This window comes from Falco cherrug, chromosome 7, assembly GCF_023634085.1.
Source record: "Falco cherrug isolate bFalChe1 chromosome 7, bFalChe1.pri, whole genome shotgun sequence".
Taxonomy (NCBI): Eukaryota; Metazoa; Chordata; class Aves; order Falconiformes; family Falconidae; genus Falco; species Falco cherrug.
The window spans coordinates 13004120-13028849 of record NC_073703.1 but is presented as its reverse complement, the minus strand read 5'-3'; the positions used below and the strand labels follow the sequence as shown (position 1 = coordinate 13028849).

The window sequence follows — 24730 nt, the reverse complement described above, 5'->3', positions numbered from 1 at the left end:
CCTCAAACTGACTAATGCAACATGTTTGGGGAATAAAGGTTAAAAAAAATTAAAAAGCAGTAATAAAACCTTCTCTTAATGATCTGAAATACATTCTGGCAAGAAACCCTCTCTCTTGGGGGCTTAAAGGAGCTATCACCCCAAGATATAAGACTGTTTTACTGGAGGAAGTTGTTTTCATTAACAGAGCTTGACTTTTTGTAGACTTTATTTGTTTTGAATTTTAGGTTTTTTTCTCCTTATAACTTAAAATAACTGAAGAATAGTAAGTTGCATGCAGTGGTAAGTACAAGTACTTACTGCCCTGAATTTTACTTCTGAAAGTTGATTTTCTAGTAGCTGTTGATGAATGTTTCTACTGCTGTCTTCTGAGGGGATGGTAAAAGAATGACCTTACATGAGGTGCTGAATTGAAAATTTCTTGGGTATTAGCATTATATGTGGACTTCAGTCTGAGCTGTATCATTTTATCTCTGCAGCTTGGGAGCTGGTTTGGGGGTTTTGCACTGCATTGAGATCAGTTCATTTCTACTGGCGTTATTACTAAACCTAGGGGAAAGAGGTTTCATTTTTAAACAAACCACAACTTTATTTCAACATGCAGATCTCACAATCCCTCACACATGCAAATGTGAAACACTTTCTGTTTTATTTTATATAAAAGAGGGAAATGAAATTTGGTAAGGTACAAATATACACTCAATTTTCAAATACTGAGGTTCATCAACAAATATATGTGCCAAACAATTTAAATTAGTTTATTTAGTACCTCCTAGTCTCAAGAAATGTCTATGAGCCTAAGATTACCTTCTGTATATAACGTTAGTGCTTTCTTCCCATGAAAATCCACTACTGAAACAAAGAAATCGTTTCACAACTTCTCTACTTCATGAATGATTTGACTCTGTGAGTGTTGAGGTTAGGACGAACCATACCAGTCTGACTTCAGAGGCTGTACAAACCCATCCAGTCCCAGCCCAGAGCACATTGCTGTCCTGGTCTCTACGGAACCAGAAAGTGCTCGATACCACCAGTAGCACGTGTTCACGAGCAAGGACAGTGAGGGACTCAAATTCATTCTTGCTGCTGTTCTCACTGAGATTTTAACTCAGATTCCTGGTATGGAAGAAAATTTCCTTCAGATGCTTCTCTGCCTTCTGACCTTAGTTTGAACATTGTGCTATTTTCAAAACAGAAGAGCCTCATCCCTCTCCCCCAGTCCTTCTATACACACTTTTTCTTTCATCCCTGCCCTTCTTCCTGACGTCATACTAAGTCACTTTGCCTTCCTCCTTCCCCTGCCTCACCAACAGGCAAACACAAGACAAATTTTGCAAATTTTGCTTTACCTGAACACTTGCAGAAGGTGATACAGCCACTTCCGATACAAGCTTTCCTTTTCTGTCTGTGTTACACTGGTCATTACATGTGCAGTCCTGTTTAAAATATTTCCTTGGTGGAGGTTTGGGCTTTGATGATTTAGGTTTCCTAACGAGGATCTCTGATGATTTCTTAGTGTTTTGCAAGGATCGACCTCCCTCACTACAAGTAGGAGGGGAATTTCTCTCTGAATTATTACCAGACAATGAGTACAGCAGGCCAGGTTGTCTGGTAATTGGTACATCAATGCTATGTACTCTTGCTTTCAAGTCAGTCAGTTGGTATGCAGCACCGTTACTACATGAGGACCTAGGGTTGTAGCTGCTGTCACTGATGGAGCGGGTCATTAGCTTCTGTGTCCTGCGGTTGCAATGAGCAGCATTCCTTTCAATATGTTTTTCACACGGGTGTCTTCCATGCCAACTGGTTTCCAGTTTTCTAACACCTGTGTCAGGAACATGTTCAAAATGTCTGTTCAGATATATTCAAAGGGCTGGCTTCTGAGAATCAGGTGATTAAATTTGCAGCTAAATGCCATCATCAGTTGATGCAAAGATATAATTTATGCACTAAAGGCTTGTTGATCGAAAAGTCAACAGTTACATTCTTGGACAGCAAAATGATGTTACATTTTCCCTATACCTATCTATCTATCTATATACTCTCAGCAGTACAGTTTTGTTGATGGTGATTCCATTACCTTTGGTTCTTTAGAAGAAATGAGGACACTTAAAGGGCGTATCATTGCAATATGTTACTGTGGAAGGGTGTCATATCTAAACTGGGCAAATAGCTCTAAGCATGACTGCATATGATCTTTATGAGGAGATCAACAAGCGGTCCCCAGGACATCACGTACATTGTGTCATAGTCCTGTCACCTACTGACAGCTGTGAAAAGCTTTAAGCAGGGGTTATGAATTGGAAAGGGTGAGCAACACTGAGAGGAAGTTTGCAGAAATTTTTTTCTGGTGATCAGACAGATGCTGTCTTTTCTCATCCCTCTGATAATGTATCTTAGGAGGCACGTTAGGAGCATTGTCCTGTAAGGCTTTCTCCTCTTCCTTGCTGCCTTGGGTTACTTAACTGTTACCAAGGATTTTAATAAAGCATGTACTGATTCTATAGATCTTCAAGTCAAAATTACCATGTCTCAGTGAATGCACTTATTCCTTTACCTTCAGTAGTCCATTGGTGTCTCTCCTTTCCAAATCTGTTGTTTTCTACAGCTTGTGCAACAGCTTCTTTTAGTTGTTGCTCAGACACCTATGAAATACCATGGCATTATACTGTCATGAGATTGCTGTGGAGTGATGAGTCACATATAAAAATTTTTCCTTTCACAAAGATTTCAGTCCTCTAATGGAAATGAATATACCTAGTTATATCACATATCAGTTAATTTTAAAGCTAAGTGCACACCATAATATTTGTATATATTCCAGTATAAGGTGAAGTACATCAATGGATATGCTGTTCATATTGGTTGTTTAGATTAAATGGGATCTTTCAAAGATAAATGTTCTTTTGCATATTTCACTAGAAGTGGAGTTCTGGATTTACCAGTATGAGATAATTTAATATCACACTTTCATTATAATTTATACAACAATTTAGACTTGATAATCATTTATATGGTATTTGGTGTTAAGTGTTTTGTAGAAAAATCTTGCAAGAATAATATGCTTTACTTTAATTTAATTATAAATAGCGGCTGGGCAAGACCTACATTTTAATTACTGAAAGATGGGTGTATAAACATTTCTTTCTTTTTTGCAGGGGTATGTTCCCTCTTTCAAATTATTTTCTTATTATTGGGATTTTTTTCTTGCATTAGAAATATTTTTTGGTGTATTTCTGTGGTTTCCTTGCTCACAGCACAGAAACTCATGCAAGACTGTGATCTGCAAATCTTACATGAATATATTTAAGATAGTGCATGTCTCGCATTTGTGTGCAGCAATGCTTATAAAGAGATCAGCACCTTTGTTATCAACATTTTCTCACCTGTTTTAAATTAGCACCTGTTTCCTCACTTAGACATAGTTCTCAATATGTGCTTTATTGAAAGTCAGAAAGAATACAAAGTGTACTACCTGTGGTTCAGGGTGCCTGCTAATAATAATCTGCACTGCACCAGGATCGCAATGGCTTAGCACAGCATAAACTTCATTAAGAGTTGTATTTTGTACTGAAGCTTCATTAATTTCAATAATTTCATCTCCACACCTACAGAGATATTAAAAAAAAAGTGAGGATGTAAACAAAACAGATTTTCTCCCAAGCTTGTCTCACCCATGTGAAAATATACAAAAAGCAGATTCATGTGGTCGATCTCTAATTTGATCACAGATTATGTGGCTATGTCTCTGTTCCTGTTACATAAAATGGAATGGGAACAAGTTGGACATCAAGGGGTTTTTTGATCTAACTGCCTTGTTGCATGCAACCTTTGAGTTTTCTTAATGTTCAGCTATGCACACTTTGTGGCTCTGATCTTTCTGTTGTATGCAGCTCAGCTGCTGCTTTCACCTACATCTTTCCTTCCTTTCAAGTTAACCCTTCACTTTTCACATCTTTATGGTCTGCTAGTGTTATTTAAGTTCAGAAAGGACATTATGTTTCTGCTACATGTGACTAACTTGTTAATAGAAAAATTCTGATGACAAACTATAGTAATCCTGCTAGACTGAATCTTTTTAGTTGAAGTCCAAATTTGGCCCACATGGAAACTCAGACTGTCTTTCTCTGTTCTACTGCAAATATTCACATACTTTAAGAGACTGACTGAAGGAACTGATTCGTATAATACAATTTTTCGAATAGTTTAAGACCACAGTTCTTTCAGCTAAAGTCTTAGGCATGTAGAGAGGAGTGTTACAGAGGACCTAAAGTTAAATCAAAAAGACTTCATTGAAAATCCTGTATTCTGTTAAATTCTAAATATGTTCAACACTACTAATTGGTCATAAATCTTACAAGGTGAATTTCTACACTCCCACTAAAGCTTATTTCAGTAAATCTGTATTTCTATTGGGCAAGAAGGGATAGAATTAGAGGAGATTGTATCAGGAAAAGCTAGGGCTCAAACGAGCCAGATTATGCCATATGTTTGGGTTTTTCCAGATACTTTCTCATCTGTAAATCTTCTCCAGGAAGAATACTATAAGCTTGTCTAAGAACTTCAAGACTAGTCCAGCCTGGACAAGAGACAATAATTTCACCAGGTTGCTGTATATCTGAAAATCCCACATACCCTAAATACACATGCTCATACCCTCAAATAGTGCATATGCTTTAAATCCAAAACTCCCAGAAGGCACTATGATTTCCTACCCAAACAGGTCAAAAATAAACCTATAAAATGGAACAATGAAAAGCTTGTGACATAAGACACTTTCTCATCCTACCTGAGTCTCCCATCCATATGTGCCACTGAGCCTGGCGAGAGTGTGTGAATAAATATCCCTGAAATACACTGGAAGTAAGGGATGCTACATAACCCGATTCCAAGGCCAACACCTGGCTCTGAAAGAATTAATAGTAATAAAAAAAGACATAAACAGTCAAAAGAAACCATTGGAGAGACCTTTTTAAAAACTGTCTTCGATTTATTATTTTTTTTCTATACAAACCAGAATCAGTCTTGTGTTCACAAGCGCTTCGTATTCAATATTAGCTGCAGTTCCTACTGGTTTGGTTTTTCTTTTTTTTCTTTCTATTTCTCCCCCACCGCACGATTAAAGTAGTGCACATGAATATTGCCTCTGCAGTTCCCACATCTGGTTTACAATTCACTACTGGTGTGTCAGAGACACAATGCAATGCAGGTTTATTTTGCAAACTTATCTGTCATTACAGAAGAATTCAAATGACTTTACAAGGAGACATAATTAAAAAAAAAAAAAAAAAGAAAAGAAGAACAAAAATTAAGTGGGGGAGTGGGGAACCAAACAAAAATTAGGATATGTGGCTATTGTTTGCTATACCATGTTAATCCCCTTTCTGTTTTATATATTACAGTTTAAGATCTTTGTGAGTTTACCCTTTTTTGCTCTGGACAATCACTCTGATGTCAGATCCCATACTCTGTGTTTGGTAAGTCATACTGTTACCTCATCGAGACTTTGCTTTGTTTGTTGTTTTGATATTGCCATATTTTAAAGTTTATTTCATTCTGCAAGTGGTTGTTTATAAATAGAAGATGATGACACTTGGAGGTGAAAGAAGCACAGGGTATAAATATGTATTTTATTTGGGTTTAAGCTTTTCAAGAATTAAATTAACTGCTTGCATAATTATGGGTAAGAGTTGCATAATCTGCTTAATAATTGGTAGTTGTTGCCAAGAGGTTTACTTTTTCACATGGAGGATATGAATGTAATGCTTGAGTGAAAATGAATGATTGGCTCTTGAGGACAGATGGCCCTCAAAATCCTGCTGTTGATAGATAGTTGTTAGCACTGACAGGCACCAAGATCTGATTTTGTGTATTAAAAAAACTGAGTTCAGGAAAAGAATCAGGTTAGTGAGGAAAGACATTCAGAGAGCAAATGAACAGTGTTTTGTCAATCAGTGATTTGTTTCCCAGTGCTCAGTTAATTTTAGCATTTACCTTTGTTTAGGGTAACTTCCATTATGACCCTGTCATTGGGCTTTGTAGCATTTAATGAGAATGTTGCACTTTCTGAACTGAAAGAGCTGTTTTCTTTAGTTATGCATGTACTGGAGTTCAGTGACTGACACAAGTGGGGTGACAGACAGCTGGAAGCAGAATGAGGCGTGCTGAAGCTTGTCCTGACTGTAAGTGTCAGAAGACCCTTTTTGGCCTGCTAGAAAGAAAAGAGAATGAATGAATGAATGATTGAATGGGCTGAGTTCACACCCATGTTGTGTGTAAAGACAGATACTGATTTGGAAGGAGAGTACGTAACCTTGAATTTTTGTAAAGCATCATAATGTGTTAATCCGTGCATGGATTCTCCATTCAGTTCCAGGATTTCATCACCTGTTTTCAATGAGAAAAATTGTACTATATTACTATTACTATATCATGCAGTAAGTTATATGATACATACACGTACTCAAAAGGACTCTTGCAAATGCGGTAATGGATGCAGTTGTAAAAGACAGTTATGGTTCATTTCACCTTCACTTTAATCTGCCTTTAGGTATCATTCTTTGGAAATGAGAAAAGGGAGAGAGGGTGATTTCCCACCTTCTTGTAGCCTTCCGTCAGCAGCAGCAGCTCCACCAGGAAAGATGGTTTTGACATAGATGCCTATAGGTCCGTAAATGCTGTCTTTCCCTCCAACAATACTGAAGCCCAAACCCTAATTTATGGAAGAAAAACGGTGTGACAGCCCATGTTCAGGTCTCATAATGATTCATGTACAGTTTCTTCTGGACAGTGTAGTCAACAGAGTGGTATAATCCATGAAAAAAGTCAGCCATGTGCCAGTAGCAAAAGTAAATGAAAATTTCAGCAGAATACCCTCATGATTTGCTTTTTGGTTTTTGCAATCAATTCATTCACTATTATAAACACATAGGAAGGTGTCTAAATTATTCTTTTTGTGTCTGTTCTTGAATCAATAAGCAACCTTGAAAGATAAATTTAGATGTTCTTCTCCTTAATTTTTTTTCCCATATATGAGTTTGATAAAAAACACCATATAAGATCTTGATAGTACTACTAATTTCAGACACACAGACAGAGGTCTCATGGAGATAGCTTTCTCTCACCCTCTACCAAACAGAGTTAATGTGTGTTGTAAGTTTAAACACCACCAGTAGACCTTCATAGGTAGATAACTTCTCATCTACTTATTCTTTGCCCATCCTCCCCTTTTGTAAAGTCAAACATCACCTGCTGCACTTAGAAAGATGTTACAAGACTGAATTTCAGCTCTCAAGGCATATAACATCCCTCAAATGAAAAGTGAAATTACTGTGCTGATGGCATCCTCGTAGGCTCCCAAAATATAGACAACAAATCATTATTTTGTAAATGATGGCAATGGTCATACTTCATGGAATTATATCTGAGAGTCATCTCACAGGTTAAATAGTTATAAATGAAATATTAAATATTTTAACTGAGAAAGTTATTAACAAACAAATTCAGAACCTTATTCATCAAGTTCAAAAGCTATGTGCTTAAATTCATAGTTTCTGTATTCTCTTTTTAAGCATCTTCAGTGACATTACTTTTGTAGATACGACTATCTTCTGTCTTTCTCCAGACTTTGCTGTGGATTTTGCAAATGTTTGTTTTTTATTGAGGTCTTGTGTGTTCCTGGTAGCTTTCATTTTCCTTCCTAACAAAACTGTTTTTATGTTCAAAACTGACTTGAAGGAAGCTCTAAGGTCACTGTGCTAGTGCAGCTTACGGATGATACGCAGCCTATCTCCAGCTGCCCAAAAGGGTAGCAATGAATGTCAGTGTTGGTGTTGCTAGCTTGATGTGGTTGTGTTTTTAGAACCTGAAGACTGCTTTAGCAAAGATACTTCAGAAGGTTAAGAAGCAAGTGAACAAAAACTAATCACTTCTGGCAAAGCCTGGATGTGAATTGGCAACCCAGAAGTAGCAACCTTAATACCTGAAGTCACATCTCTGCACTTTACAGATTGCATTTGTGAAATGAAGTAAAACTCTCTGGTAAATCAACAGAGGCAATCTTACCTTCCCTTGTCCTTTCATTAATACAATGTTTGAGATGACTGAAGCCTGTGAGCCACAGGATGTGTGCACTAGCTGTGCTGTACTTAGTGATCTAGATGGCCTTGAAATTGCCTGTGAACATAAAAAAAATATATAACATTTTAATGCAGGACCAGAAATTCTTGGACATACATTAAGACAACTTGTTTATTTCAAATTGTCTTCCTTATGACTGATGGTACTAAAGTTGTTTTTTTGAAAAAATCAATTCTCTCTAATTTTCAGAAGCCACTTGTTATTCAGACAATCACTGCTCACTGAAATTGTCCCACAGTGACTAAACTAAAAATAAACTAGAATGTTGGCCCTTGAAGTAGTGCCATGGTGTAGATATGTTTCTGCTCTCACTTGATTCTCCATGCCAAAATCCCATTTGTGGCCATTAGGGTTCCTAAACAAATATCGTATTTGCCTCTAAGAACTGAACTAAGGAACAAGAAATTCTAACTCCTTCCTTCACCTTGTGACTAAGTAATCTTGTGACAAATAGAACCTGTTTTCAGCATTTCCCCCAAAATATGAATTAGTGCTCAAAAATGTTCTTCAGACTGTGAACTACCCTGTGCTGCCTCTCTTAAGCCACATCATAGGCTTCTTTCTACAGCTGAGAGACATGAAGCACATCCCTTTTGCTTCATAACCAAGGTAAGCAATTTCTCAGTGCTCTTCCTCTCTCCGTTCCACAGACAGTGGATTTCTTAACTCCAGTCCCTGAGATTGGACTAATTTTAATGAACCTTTTAATTAAATATTTAATAAAAGCCTCCTACCTGAACACAGAATTGGGTATTACAAACTAATTTAAGCACTAGCAAAAGTCATTACCTAAAGCTAACTATGCATGAGGTTCACCAGGGCCAGAGTTAATTGCACTCATTACAAGCCCAAGAGAGTTCAACGCTTTTTTTTTTAATGCAGCAAAGTGAAACCAACAGGTGTTGAAGCATGTGAAACATCAGCCAAAATTTCAGCTTCTGTATGTGCAAGAAAATAAGTCTCAGGTTTGACATGAAAACAAGATTATTTTTCAACATGGGACTGGGAACGTGATTAAGAGGGAAATGTCTGTGCCATACCAAAAGCCTCCTCTCCAAAAAGTATACCTCTGCCGGATGAGGGTGATTGCTCATTCCGTTGCTTCTGAATCTGAAATTGGAAGCTTTCAGGTTTCTTTTGCTTCTGTGTGAGAGGGTGTATGTTGTATTTCTACGTGTGGCGGGTGATTATACCCAAACCCAGGATGCCACTGAAGATCCTCTACCAACAGGCAGCATCTGCCATGCAGGACCTTCAAGCAGGAGGCAGCCCAGCAAATCCCCGAGGGTCGGTCTGTCTGCACTGGTGGTGTTTGGTGGGGTTTGTGCTGCAGTTTGCCACCTCCACACCCTGTTACAGCCCTAGGTTGGGCTGTGGTGCCCTGACGTGAGGGGCTGGCCGGGAAAAGGCAGGGGAGGAGCAGTGAGTCCCTCAGGCAGGGCAAGGAGTGGCAGCTGAGTGTGAGGAGCTTCACTCCATCTCCTCACTGCAGGCTTCAGCCACAGGACTTTCAGCCATAAACACCCACACCTTCTCCACCCTGCCCAGCCTCCACTCCCCCAGCCACTGGTGAATTGCTGGCATCCATCTGGAAAGTAAGAGGCCATCAGTCTCTAGCCTACACTAATGAGTTCTTTAAATATGTCTGCTTCACTGTGGGGCAGAAAGCGGGACGCCTTGTGCAGCCAGGGGCAGCCACTACCAGCCCTGAGGTGAGTCCAGACCTGCCTGTGGCCATGGCTGAGCCAGCGGAGGCGACTTGGGAGGCTCACGGCAGTGGGGCCCAGAGCTCAGGCCGGGGTTTTATCAGCCATGTCTACAGAGTGTCTCCAGGGCCAGCGGCAAGAGATGCCCGGGAAGAGCCTCCCCAGCGGTGAGCTCTGAGGAGGTGCAAAGCACACAGCAGGATTTCCGCACACCATAAAAACTGCTGGGGCAATGGGAGGGAGAAGCTGCTGAAGAAATGGGGTGTTGCTGGCACAGAGCTTTTCCCGCTCTCCAGCTCGAGGAGGCAATGTCGCCTTCCCTGGCAGGGCCTGCAAGGAAAGGTAGCTGTTGGCGGGAAAGTGACTGCCAAGGTCATTGAGAGATTCTTACTGGGGACAGTTTTGTCTGTTTTTCAGATGAGTTCCTGTAGCACTTACTGGGGCTTTCCCTCCGGAGCAGTCCAGCTGCTGGGAAAGAGATTTGCGGCTGGTGTGGAGCGTGTGGGGCTGGCGGTCTCTGAAGGGCACGGCTCTCCCCGGCGCAGCGCAGTCCATCTCCCCGATCCAGTACGGGTTGACACCTGTCAGTTGTGGGGACGGAGGCTGGGTTATTTCTCAAGTGTTGAACGTTTCTGCACATTCGTTTTATCAGGTAAATGTTATTTAGACATTTCTTTTTCCTGCTGTAAATCTCTCTGTGGAGGGAGTGATCTTTTCAGTCCTCACTTTGGGGATACCCGTCAGTGTTAAATATAGTAAAAAGCAAACTTTCTTTCCCAAAAGAGCATTGGCCTACTTAGAATACACTTTAAAAAAAGTAAAATTGAATGCTTATGCACAAAACATCTGACTGTAGGGTATTGTGAATATAAAAGCTGATGCTTTTATGCATCAGAAATTCTTAGCTCAGGATCCCAGACTAACTTGGGACAACAGCTGCAGTTTCTTTCAACAGTGCAGTATCATCGCATGATGATGTGCTGTGCTGTGCACTCCCTGAGCATTACAGAAGAAAAAAGTACTTCTTTGCAACTTACTGGTTGAGTTACTGCGAGTCCGTTGGCATACAGCTTTACTGTGCAGAAAACCGTTTTGGATTGGCCTTTCCTAAAAAGAAAAAGACTATTGCAATGCAAGAAATTTTCAAAAGTGACCTAAGCTTAAAACCAAAATTTCTCCTGTTTTGTTTTGCACAAATTTCAACCTGAATCAAAAAATATGGAGCAAAATTAATTTAAAGTAAATAGGATAATAAAGGATGCAGCTCAAAACTTTGGTATAAAAATGGTTATAACTTGCCAAGGTAATAACATAGAAATAGATTCTGGTCTTTAATCAAAATGGATGGGAAATTAATTGCACACCCCCAGTGGGTTCAGACAGGCTTATATATATATATATGTATGTAAGAATTATGCTCAGCAATATTCTGCAGGGACTAGGAAGGCCACAAGAGCAGCATCAGAGCAGGTTCTGTATGTTCTAATCTGTCTGGAGCCAACCAAGACAAACACTTTTTTCCAGAACCCTGACTTTAGTAGTGCTATTTGGGGATACAAGAATTAATGAATGATAATTTTCCTCTTCGACAGCAGGTGGAAGCATTGCCAAGTAGCAAAATCATACTAGGGCTTTCCAGTCCCATGGCCCTAGGCAACACTTCAGAATAAGAAATGCAGAGAAGATCCTTAAAAAAACATTTTGAAAAGTATTTTGGAGCGTTTCTCTTACAAAGCTAGCTAGCTTGAAAAGCCTTTGCTATTAACCCTTAATTAATTTGGTGTCGGCTTATGTTTAAATGCACAGTTCACCTGGCTGCCTCTTGAGTGGTACTATGCTGCAAAAATGTAATGTAGTTCATCTCTGGACACTTAGGCATTCAAAGGAGAGAAAGTAAACAAAAATTTTGGCAGAATCCAGCAGACATCTGGGTGAGACAGTTCACTGCTGTCCTAGAAAGAGGTACATTCGGACTTGATAGCCGCTCCGGCCAAGGCTGTTTTCTCAGTCTAGGATTATAGCAGAGCTTTCTGTATGACCCATGTGGAGATAATGAGCAGAAATTGCTTTTTTCCATTAATATCAATGTCTGAAGCCTGCAACAAATCTCTGGCTGAGCTCTATTGTCTTCAGAGTGGTAAATGTGTGGTAGGGGACTAACTGTCCAGCCCTCATCCTCAAGTTTCCTCCAGAATTTGCAAGTGAAAAGCCTTTGGTGTCATCTAGTTTTGGTGGAGATGAGAGGACAAGAAGCCTGAAATGAAGTGTGTCTAATCCAATGAAATGGACTCTGTGAAAAGGAAGATCAAAAGGGTTTTCCACTGAAAGATTTGGTGATAATCTGGGGTTGCTGACCTGTTAATGCTGCCTCCTGTTTCTCTCTTTCTGTAGCAAACTCCAGTAACATTCACCATGGGACTTTTTTGGCTATAGATCCTAGATCCATGAAACAACTTCAGTACAGAGCCTGCTCTCTGGCTTCTGGATTCATGCATCTTCCCTTAAATCCACCTCTGCCTTTGCTCAGCTTCCAAATGGAGTATTAACATTGGCATGCTATGTGTGTATAAAAGAAAGGGTTGTACAGCCCTTGCTAAAATTTCCCAGGGCCTTGGCCTTCCCATAGCCTCTATTTATCTGGGGAAAAGCTATGCTGAAAGTCACCAGAGTCTGACCACAAGAGGTCTGGGGTTTTGTCAGGAAGAGCAAAACCATGATCTTTAAATGTCTGATGCACAAATTCCCCTTCTCTCTCAAGTAAATGCCAAATCACCCCACAGCTGTGGGAGGGGACCACAAGTTTCATGCTTACTTTGCTAGCCATCATGATGTTCACCAGCCGTGTTGTTGGGTGAATGAGAGATTCAGCCTCCTTGCTGGACAGATTTTTAAGTGATTGTCCACTTAGCGTTAACAGTTCGTCCCTTGGGCTTAGACAACCATCCCTTAAAAAAAAAAAAAAAAAAAAAAAAAAAAAAGAACATGCTCACATAGCATTTTACAAAGAACAATATGGCACCATTGTGCTATACATCTCACTAACTGAGAAGTCTGCTGCAACCCTCCCTTTGCTTTTGAAAAAGCCTGCCGCCTGCTAAGATTTTTCCCTGTTGCTGCTCTCTTCTGCTCAGTCCTGATGATCAGCGGCTGCTTGTCCACATATGTCTTACATCCAGGCAAAATATTTCTCCCCTCTCACCATCTTGCATATGCAAACTGATCAGAGACTATACGCTTTACTTCTTTCCAGGAACTTTGGCTGACATTGCTTTCCAGTGGTCTTGCTAAGCTGGTGACATCCTACGTTGCCCTTCAATAGAGCAACTAGGAAAACACTGGAAACTTGATGTTATGTACAATCTTTCATCTTCCAGGTTTTATTTCTTAGTGTAATTGAGAAGCATTAGATTCCTGAATGGTTACAGTTTTATTTTTCTAGAATCTTGACCTGTCTCTCCAACTGGAAACATTGTAAGAAATGATTCCCAAACATCGTTGCCTTTCTCTGAAAATGAGCTTCTAGGCATAGCTTGTCACAGAAAGCAGGTCATGCAAAATCCGTGCAGACAAATGGCTCCCTAATAAGCTTGTGGACTCCATATGCATTGTACCTGTTTGCTGTGCCTCCGGCAGGCACGTGGCTGCCTGTGAACCCTTTCCAGAGAGATGCACTTTTCGGACTCCTGGAGAGTTTGATTCCTGAGCTGCTGTTCCCTGTGGTTGTACACAGCCTGCATATGCAGCTGTCCTGATTCAGAAGATGAAAGGTTGCATGAAAGAAAATGTAACAAAGACATTAAAAGTTACTTCCATTCATCCTGAGCCTTTTTATGAAATACAGAAAATGATCTTAGATTGCCTCCAAGTAGAACAGGAACAGGTCTTTAACAGTGTGCACTTGTGAAAGAATGATTGTATTATAGAGTCAATGTTTAAAAAAAGTTGTTTTCCTTAGGACTTCAGTGGCTTCTGGCTACAAGAGATATTAGAATAGTGTCCTTTTGCATAGAGAGGAAGAGAACAGATAACAGACTTTTCATAGTAACTGGATAAATTTTGCCTATGCGAGCTACTATAAGAAAAGACAGGGAGGAAAATAAACATATGTCAGAAAAGGAAATACTCTGGAAAACAGAAGAGATCTAAATGGAAAATAAGTGTATAAAACCACTAGAAGCTCCACCCCTGCTGCTGACTTTGTTAAGTGGGGGCGGGGAAGCAGAGAGGACTGCAACAGTGGAGGATTCTTTGTCCACCCCAGACTGGTTGAGGTTGCTGTAGTCTGCGTGTTGCATCTGGAGGACTAATTGTAAGCACATTTTTGACACATTTATGAATCATTAACATATGGCCATACAGAAAGAGAAATAGTTTCTTAAGTCATATGAGTAAGCAAAGCAAAGAATGGATTGACTAAGCATGTGAAGGACAGCACATTTGTCTAGGAAATACACTCCTGTAGCACAAACATGTGGACACTTCAATGTTCTAAAGAGACAAGGAAAGCTGGAAAGTTAGCACGTAATTTATTTTCTATTTGCTTAGTAAATCTCCTGATTCAAATATTCACTCATTCTGCTCCCAACTGAACCCACCTCCTCTGCCCTCGCCAGCCTCTCCATACTCCACAAAGTGAAGAGGGCTCTCAGTGTATCCTGGATCCAGGCTTGTTCCCAAGAGATTTGTATGACTGAGGTATAGATTTCTGAAGGAGAGGCAAATTTCATATGTTAGGACAGGCCACAAAATATAGCAGTGGTCAACTGTCTGCATTGCTTCTGGGTCCCCTGGTCAGAGTGGCATGAACTATTGCCAGCAGTCTGTAATTCTCTGACAGCACAAGGAAAACTGTGTAACCACCTTCTTTACCATCCGTAGGGCTTCATTTCTGCCCTAAGCAGAGTTCATCTAGCCCTGAGGGTTACAATCATTATGCCCTTTCACCACAAATCAATAGGGATCACATCATACCTGACTGACAGAAAACGCAAACTTCAAATTTACAGCAATGTCAATAAACGTCATTATCTTCTAGGCTGACTGCTGACTGTTGAATCCTGGCTCCCATTCTGAAACCTGCCAGAGTAAATCTAAGGCTGTGAGTAAATGAAATATTTAATTTCAATATTTAACCAGTCCTAGGCTCACTTCAGGCTGAATTCAGTAGGTAATGGGTAAGAGCTGTACTCGTATTGACTGACTTGCTAATTCTGGGTTTATTTGCATTCCAGATTGTCTGCCATTAATGAGGAGTGTCTGCATTTTACGAAGATTCTTTTGTTCATGAAGAGTGCTTCTAGTGAGTAATGGGTAAGTGTATAAGCATGGACAGAATTCTATTTTAAACCAGTTTGTTCAAACTCTAATATTAGTTTTGGAGCTTCTATATTTACTTTTCACCCAAGGTAAATATCTTGGGAAATACATACTTGAAACCAGGACTATGTTATGTTCTTTTTTTATCTTATGGCAGTGCTTTGAAGTCTTTGGCATGGTAACAAAATAAAGATTAGAATTCTGATGTCTTAAACTGTCAGATCTTGAGGAGCAAAAAATGTGAGCTACCTTTTCTGTTTGTTTGCATTGGTCCTTTGTTTTAAGTATCAGTAAGGAATTACAGGCCAGATTCTGCATACATGAAGCATCCATTAAACTCACAGTATTTCCAGTATGGTAGTGTATTTGTTCCGAAACACGAGAAATATAAGCTAGATATTAAAGATAGGAAATTATTCTGCTAGTTGGCTAAGTATTTTGAGATAGCAGCTGATTGTGGATTCAGGTTGTTGTTAAAGAATAATTGTATGATAGAGTCAGTGTTTTCAAAGAATCGTTAACTTTTTTTTTCTGTAGTCAGAATTCAAGTTTGGACTTGCCAATTTATCTCATTAGGAGTCCTTACTCTTGTGTACTGCTCCCATGAAATATCTATATTTCTTCTCACAGATACTGGTCAGGCACACACAGAGAACTTCGCGCAGCTGTTCTCCATGCTTCATTTTGTTCTTGATTTTAACTTAATGGTGGGCCATTTCAGACTGTCCCCAACTCATCTCTGTTAAGATTACAGTCATGCTTATGCCCTTCCTATAACTAGTTCACAGTACATAGCTGCTGCGTTCATGGTGTTTATAAAAATCCTCGTAATTAATTGTCCAGTAGTTATATGGCTCTCAACAGTTTCACAGGACACTGCAGAGTGCAGTGGGTTTGGCTCTGAGGTTTTGCATTGCAGCACCATGTAAGTTCTTTGGGGAAGACATTGTATTTTATACAATGGGACACACGCCAGGCTGAAAATTCTGGGTTGTATTGGGACATACATGTGAAATTACACAAAATAAAAACTGATACGAATATTCTTTCCAAGAGCAACAAGTTGCATGCACTTAGTCAGAAGGAAAGTAGAGGTTAAATTTATCGTGCACTGCAGAACAATCTTGAGAACAATTTTTGTTTAAATCTGTAGTCGTCTTACCAAGTTGGGCTACATTTCAAATAAGCTGTGTGTCAATCGTTTCTGCAATTCATTTATGTGAATTACTTTAAAAAAAAAAAAAAAGTTTTTATTGGGCTGTAGGGACATGTGGAAAATGTCTGTATGTTGTCAGCATCTGCACTTTTTTGGGTCCTGGATATAGAAGACTATATTCACATCCAAGTTATTGCGACATGACAGAAAATTCATAAAAGCTGTTCTTTAGAAAAATAAATATTTGACCAATTCATGTGCCAGCAGTCAATTTGCTTTGGGTTTTGTTCTTTAGTATCTTTTATTTCTTGTCTCACTTATTATTTTACGCATATAAATACTGTTGATGGTTCCAAGAGTAAAGACAGTGTTTATTTTGTATCCTCCTTGGTTTTAAATTGTCCTGCTTATTTTGAAAGGTGATTTATAGCTCTGAATGTAGTGAATGCTGAAAATTTGCTAAAATAAGGTTGGCAGGTTTGGCAGGTGGATTCCAGGTCAACCTTACCTGCTCATTATCAGAACATATGTTAAAACAAAATGCATGTTTGCTGCCAGTGAATAAAATCTCTCTTTGCCACCAAGCACTTCAAGACACCAGGGAAATTTGTATCTGCATCATAATATCCACTCATCACTGTGAAAACAAAATTAAGAAAGTCTGTGGGAGTGCATTATAAGCAAAAATTGTCTAAAATTTATCTGTTTGGCTGAGAGATAAAAAATAAAGGTGGAGTTCAAGAGCCTTCTTGAATGCATTTTTGTCACAGGTGAGAGTAGATTAATTTTTCATGTGTTTAGCTCTGGAAAAGTAATTTGCAGGTCCAGGCCAGCTCTGTCCTCCTGCTCCCCTTTTTTTGTCATGCAAAATACAAAGCTTCTGAGGATGTTTTTCTGTCTGCCATTTAAAAGATTACATTTTCCTTCATGCTTTTATTAGATATTGCTAGCCCAGAGTCCCATCTCAAAACATCTAATTCCAGATGTTGTTTAGAAATAAGGGTAACCATGGCATCTGTGGAAAACTGAAAAACTTTTGTGCACTCTTAACGTAAGACACAGTAGTTGGATTGTCTGAAATGAAGTAAAGTATTATACAAGGCTAGTTCAAGTAAGGTCTTTGACTCAGTTAACCAAGCATATGACAATGAGGTGATTGACTACTTTTTTTAAAAAAAGACAAAAAAATAAAATGAAAAAAAATACGAACAGCAGTACAATAATGAATTTAAATATTTAGCTTTTCTGACCTCCTGACTGTGAAATGGCTGGGATTTCCAAGTGGAAGATTAAGAGAATACAGTCTCTGAGGATTTTCTTCAACAAGCATTTTTTTCTGCATCAGTTCTAACAGAGAAAGAGCCAGAGTCTCTCTGGCATAAACTGACATGACTCCACCGATTCTAACTTACCCTAGCTGATGCCTTGGTCTCTTCAAAATATTTATAGTAGGTGTGATTCATTTTCCCAGCAGCATATTCCCTTTGCAATTAATAAAATGGCAGAAGCTAGAAAGCTTTGCATGATGCAAGAAGCAGGGCATTAGATGAAGTTTCTGCCCTAGACAGACGATTCAGCACATCTGATGTTACAGAGGGACCTTTTCACCCATCATCTGGCCTTTGTTATGTTTTCCTGTGAGCCTTTGCCCTGTCCTGCATTTTGCAGCACACACTATCTTAAAATAACAACCTCTTTCCCAACTTGCTCTGGGGATAACATGGCCCTGGCGTCACAAAAGCAAGAAGGCTGGGAAGACAGAAAGATAGAACAAGTAGGAAAAGGGAGGAGAACACGTAAATGTCTAAATAAATGCAGTCTCCTCTTCTGGCTTTGTTTTTCCATTCTGCCCATAGGCTCGTGTTTGAGACATTACAGTCTGTTGCCATAACGTTTGTCCTAGTACCAAAGGGCCAACTAACTGGTGTTTGCATAAAGGCGAGTTAATGTATTCTGGTGATGACCAAGGGAGAAAAAATGACCTTTTGCTTTTTTCCCCTCCAAGCAGAGGGACAAGGACCAAAGGAAGCAAGGACAGAGAAGTTTCTAAAGCCATGCAGTCAGATCAGCTTGGATCCAATGTTTGCATAAAGTCAGCTCTTCCCTGTTATTGTTTATTGTAGATGATGTTTAACCCTGCTACCAGCCCCCCTGGCTGGTAACTCTGGGTGCTTCCGACGGTGTTGGTGGTGCAGGAAAGAGGTAATGGAATGCTTCCTGAAGCAGCTCTCAAACCCAGCAGACTGCTGTTCTCTGAAGAATAGTTGATAGAAGCTACTCCTGTCCATTCTCCCTATAACTGGCATAGTTTCAGACCTTGTAATGGCCTGATCAGGCAAGGCCATCTGCCACAGGGTTTGCAGCATCAGTGTGCAAGGAATCAGATGCTGCTTACATTTTTTTTGTTTTCTTTTTCTTTCAGGCCACCTGAAAATTGCTTATTTTGTGAGAAGCAAACTGCAAAGATCTGCTTGGTTTTACACTGACAAGCTGGCTTTCCAGCTCTGTCCATACCAGACCAAGCACACCTCATCTTGGAAGTTAGGTGGTCTGGGAGCTAGCTGAACAAGTGACACCCACGTGGTCCTGGGTGCTCTTGATGCAATGAGCAATAGTCAATATGACTTAATATTGGCACGTAGAAAACAAATTACTTAAAAGACTTTTATTTTATTGTTGCTGATAGTACATTAGAGAAGGGAGGGGGGAATATATGTTATTTAGAATATGTAATGAAAGGAGATACTTTGAAGAGAGTGTAGAGATTAATGGATCAAACTGAGATTGTGAGGTGCTATCTCACAAACCATAAACTGTGACGTGCTGTAGGATTTTGATACAGCTTTTCTTTGCCTAGGTATGTATGGTGACGTATTATTTGCTCCTACAGCTGTCTGTACAATCAGCTGGGCAGAAGGAGAGATATGGCTTGGAAGTTCATGAAATGATAGCCCTTGTGGGAACGTCTCTACTTGCCTTTCTGTTGAGCAATATATAGATGAATGAAGCTGTTGTTGCAATGCACAAAATGTGCTGAGGACACAGAGAAGAAGGAAGAATGTGTCATCTGATAGGAATCGGGGAGCAGATAGTTGATATGCTTTGCTGCACGGATGATTCCTTCACTGCTCCTGACTGTTGCTTTCTCCTCCCCTGCTTCACAAAGTGCTCCATGGTCAACTGTTTCCTCATTTCCACACTCTCTCTTCCTGCTCCATTTCCCTTTTCCCACATTATCTCCTCTTTTCTCCCATTCTCTGTACATCATGGCAGTGGCTTTTCTGTGACAAAAAAATTACTGGAAATAGGACTCCAGCAGCAAAGTGAGAAATCTGTGACAGTAGGGTAGGCTGAGGTCAAAGAAGGATATAACTGCTAAGGACTGTTACACGGTGGGGGAGGCTATGCGACATATAGTGCCATGTCTTGGCAGGATGTGAATGACCATCTGGTCACCCAAATGCCTGAGGTAACTGCATAGTTCACATGGACACAGCACTGACTGAGGTTTTTGCCCTGAATGTAATGAACCACTGAAGAGTTGTTGATGGGCTCCTATTTAAGTCTTGTTTCAACCTTATTTCCTTCCACCTGTTACAAAGTGAGCAGCTGGATGGTACTTAGTTGCTGGCTGGGGTTAAACCGGATGATGAAAGGTCAGTGCTTGCAGCTTCACATGTTGACTGTGCCACTGTGCCATATACTCTTGGAAAGAAGTTGCCTAGAAGATGCAGTTATGAACCAAAACCCCTTCTGGTGCTGCCCACATATCATCACAGTAAAAGTGGTAGGCAGCATTACAGTTAAATACTTTCCATCCTCTGCCCTGTTGGGGCATTAGTGGCATAAATGCAGGCTATGGATGCTTCAGTTAAAAACAAAAATACCTGCACAGGGTACAAGTCGTTTTTTTGCATTTCGGGCCAATCTTTGCAATACTCCTTATATGAGCCCAATTTACCTGAGATGCAAGGTTGTGGTCCCTTCACATACACATGCTAGCACTGTGCTGTGAGTCAGATGATAGAGAAATGTCAACTTGTAGTCCCACCTCAATCAGTGTAGTACTATTGCCACCAAAACTTGTGCATATTTTGTTGAAAAGAAGAATGAGTAAAACCTGGTATCAACAGAATTTAAGCCTTCTGTAATTCTCTGGTGTATATATAATAAGGTCTGAGTTCCAGCTCAAAGTCTTTTCTACAGGTAGTGCAATGAGAACGAAGTCTTTCTGTGGGGATTCTCTGTAGTTTGATATAGGTTGTGCTCATGCTGCTGTGCTTCCCTCAGTGGCTACAGCAACATTTTCTATTGAAGACTGAAATGAAAGGAATTGATGTCATGATGGATAGATGCCCTTTCTTCAAAAATCCTCCTCTTACCTCTCCTATCCTGATTGTAAGTAGCATCCAGTTTCTCATACTGTTAGTAATGGGACATAGGACTATTCTTTGGGGTCCTAAAGATTTTGGAATCAGCAAAACATGCCTCTCATGCACTTGCAGAAGTCCTGAAACACTGATATGTTCATGGCTTATTGCTTACAGTCAGTCCCATGCAATTGGCACAGCATGGCTCAGAGAGATACTTAAGTTTTTGAACAGAACAGAGGACTAGTGTTTGGAATACTGATGTTCCAGGTTCCCCCTTAGCTCTGGAGAAGAAATGCATGGGGAACATTAAATCACGCAGCACTTTTAAACATTCTTCTCTCCTTACAATGTGACAGCAAAAATTAAGTTGTTCAGTTCTGTGGGAGTTATTAGCACCTTCAGAGTCATGCTTAGGGCTGCAGGCACTGGAAAGCAGAATATTAGTGGAATATCCTCAGCAACACCACAGAAAGAATGGAATCAATTTTCTTGAACAAAGACAAGGATCCTTCAGCTCTGAGTCACACATCGTGAATTTTGGAAGTGTCACGTGGAGAGACTGAATGTCACACTGGGACTTGAAAAATGGTTGTTGACTCCTTTTTTAAAGAGAGAGGTTTTAAGCTTAAGCTCTCTAAGACACATTGTACAGGAAGGTTGTTCTGACAGGCTTATGCCATATGGAAGACAGAGATCACTGCTTTCCTAATACACAGCAAAGCCTCAGCAACAGTTGTACAAGATAAGGTCATTGTAGCTGTTACCAAATTTCATCCTGTTTAGCAAGTTATAAGACTTTTTAGAATCACTCACTGATCCATGACACTGAGAGGTATGGAAGATTAGCCATTGGTATGACAGCCGGAGAGGGAATTTTATGTACCCAGTGTCTACAATGGCACTAAGCAACCCAAATGCTGCTGTAATCAACCAGTTGCTGAATAATTATATGTCACCGTCCATCCAGGGTCTTGACCCATCCTGTTCAGGGACACTAACACTCCAGCCTAACAGTGGATTTATGCCCTTAGCAGTTATATTTTATCTGTGCAATAGCATTAGTTATGAGACTTACTCTGCTCCCCAGATGCCTGTTTGAGCTGCTTGCCAACTATAGAAGCAAATGACCTAAACTTACAGATACTGAGTAGTTTCATATATGTATCACAACAATTATTGGAGCCCTGCGTATTTTGAAGGTATGGAATCAAGTAGAATGTGGCATCTGACACACACTTAAAGTGCTTCAGCTTTGTTAAGAGAGGGGGGAGTCCACAGAGGCCAGCTACTTTGCTTGCAGAAGGAAATCAGCAGAGTGCATATGGACTGTTTCCAAAAGGGAGGAGGTGGATGGTTTTGCAGGTGACTGAGTGTATTATGGGACTTGGGTCAGTGTCAGCTATTTATATTTTCTGTCAGAATGTAATAGAATGTTGGCTTGTTTTTGTCCTCATGCTGGGACTTTGCCAGGGGCTGAAACACTTCACATCCAGAGCTCTGTTCTGCTGCAGTCTTTGCAATATTGGGCTGCACACTGTGTTCATTAGCATGAAACTCCAAGGGTAAGGGGAGATTCTCATTTTCAGTACCACTGTATGTTTAGCTGTAGAGGTCTAGTTTTAGCCAGTTTCTATTGAATGTATGCAAAATAAAATAGAATATACAAGAAAAATATTCTAGGTGAAAGGATCAGTTCTTTCACATAAGCCACTATTTGTGCAGGTAAAAGGCATATAATAAGTAAAGTTCCAGAAGTACACAAACTGTATTAAAACACGTCATACTTGCAGTGAGGTCCCTTCTACACGTCATGCCAACAGGTAGAGTGGAAGTGGGAAAATTAGGATATGTCACTGAAAAGGAACTTTCTAAAGGAATCTAAAGTATATTGCTCAGACTGAAAAATTGTTCAGAACAGTAGAGTTAACATACTTACTTCTTGATTAAAGAATAATGTTGCAATATGAGGCTGTTAAGACTTCTTACATCCCTAGGAAAAAGTGATATCTCTAGTAGGTTTAGAGCCATCACTACCTCCTTCCTGAATCAGAAGGAAAGAACAATCTGCCTGCTGAATCTCCTAGGTCTTTCATCATATTAATATAATTCATACTTGCATAGCTCGATAGATCTCATGCTATCACACTTTACAAATGCACTATACCATAGCGACAGTTTTATATTTTGAGCTGAATACTATACTGCAGGTAGAAAGCACCAGCTGTGCTAGTCTGAATACACTTGAAAGTGGCCTAGCAGTCACTGATTTCAGCAGAACGTCAATCAGCAGGATGCAACAGCACAGCAGGGAAGCTAATACATTTTCATGCTGTTTATACAGAGCAGGAGCACTGCAGGCTCATAGGCTCTGAAAAAGCCAAGTAGAATCCTATGTTTCTGAGAAATATGAATTAATCCATTTAGGAACTACTGCAATGGGAAACATTACGATATACTGCACCAAGCTGCCTACCTTGATGATTAGCTTTCTTCTCATGTTGTTGCAGTTCTCATTTGCCGCAGCTTTGGACTGGACCATGTTGGTGATCACAAGTGGAGGATCAGGTGGGCTGTCTTCTGTCTCTGGTGTGCATGGTAGTTGTGTTCTAGGACAGCAGTCAAAATCCTCTTGACCCCAACTGGTAGAGATCTCAAAGGGATCTGGGCACTTCTCATCAGGACTTGACCCGTCATCACTGTTTTTGGCATTGCAAAGTATAAGTGATCTTGAAATGGAGCGAAACTTTCTTGACTTCCTGTTCCCAGCATCGCTCTTTCGATCCATCTTCAGAGAGCTGGTGGTGCTGCTCTTTTTCCTGTCGTTCTCCCATTTATGCGGCATGTTACTTTCAGTAACTTTCTCTGCTTCTCTGGTGCTAAATATCCTCCAGGAAAGGAAATATAAAAAGTATGTTGTAATATACCCCACTTTCTCCCACTTAATAACCTACACTACTGAAAAGCCCTAATGAATAAATTGAATCAACAGAGCCTTTCAGTCTGCTAACAGCCACGTGGTATCTCATGACTTGCTAATTCTGTCTCTGTGCAGTGCTCTACTAAATTCTCCTTCACCTTTTTATTCTCTTCTCATGCTCCCCAAGCACAATGGAGTGCTTTTAATAAATGTTTTTGATGCTTCCATTGTGCTGCTTCCTTTGGGCTTCTGCTGAATTTGCATGTTGAAATCCCAAATTGAAAAGGAAGATACTTTAGAAGCATTATTCTATCCTCCTAACACTATTTGGAAAGAGGAAGCTCCTTCTGAAGTTTGATTCATGAAACCACTATAATTCAAAAAAGATTAATCAAATTGTCGAGGTTAGGTTCTCCGCCTGGCAGATCTGATTTGTAAGTGGTTTAGCAAAAGTAGAGAATAAGGAATGTCAGGCTGCTATAAAACGCCTACCTTTGCAGATCAGAACTCACTTAAGACCATGCATTTAACAGTAATAGAGAGATCCAGTGGAGCACTTAAGATGTGAATATCTGATTAGGAATTTAACTCTATAAAGGAATACAGCTCCAATATATCAATGAAAAAGTGTCCTATTAAAGAAATGGTTTGTTTCAGCATATGATTCAGCATACACAAGTAAGAGAAAATGAAAGAAATACTATACAATCAAAATGTGGCATAAGTTGGAGCTTTTGTAAAATGAGTAAAGTGATCAGCATGTTAAGATAACAAAAGGGAGCTTTGTAAAACTGTTTCCTTTTTATATCAGAAAAAGTTTTCTGGAAATATTTTGGTAGGTATGTACCAGTGCTGAGAATTCAACAAAAGCAAGTCTAAATTAGTTACTTTGACTTTCTCACTTAATTTTTATTATATTTATTGCACAAACTTTTCTATTCTCTTCACGGTACCTGAGACTGTATGCTGCAATTCTAGAGAAAATACCTATTGAACTAAAGAATTTGGATAAATCAAAGATGCTGTAGGTATTATACACAAAACTGAAAATCAATGTTACTTGAAAAGCACTTCTCAAGTATATTATTGGGAGAAAAAATGTGTACATTGTGCTCTAAACTGG

General features: G+C 39.8%; 1 protein-coding gene across 1 annotated transcript in view; it reads right to left on the bottom strand.

Annotated features, from left to right (window-relative positions):
* IL16 (interleukin 16) overlaps positions 1 to 23570 on the bottom strand; it is a 32074-nt gene extending 8504 nt beyond the window's left edge. The window contains exons 1-13 of the mRNA XM_027801603.2: positions 23164 to 23570; positions 13457 to 13593; positions 12658 to 12790; positions 10883 to 10952; positions 10284 to 10426; positions 8065 to 8175; positions 6598 to 6712; positions 6314 to 6387; positions 5995 to 6208; positions 4790 to 4907; positions 3476 to 3608; positions 2558 to 2645; positions 1350 to 1825 (exon numbers count right to left, since the gene is read on the bottom strand). Coding sequence (XP_027657404.2) covers positions 1350 to 1825; positions 2558 to 2645; positions 3476 to 3608; positions 4790 to 4907; positions 5995 to 6208; positions 6314 to 6387; positions 6598 to 6712; positions 8065 to 8175; positions 10284 to 10426; positions 10883 to 10952; positions 12658 to 12790; positions 13457 to 13593; positions 23164 to 23532 — 2181 coding nt within the window. The 5' untranslated portion in view covers positions 23533 to 23570. The remainder of the gene's footprint in view (positions 1 to 1349; positions 1826 to 2557; positions 2646 to 3475; positions 3609 to 4789; positions 4908 to 5994; positions 6209 to 6313; positions 6388 to 6597; positions 6713 to 8064; positions 8176 to 10283; positions 10427 to 10882; positions 10953 to 12657; positions 12791 to 13456; positions 13594 to 23163) is intronic.
* Between the last annotated feature and the right edge of the window lie 1160 nt (positions 23571 to 24730).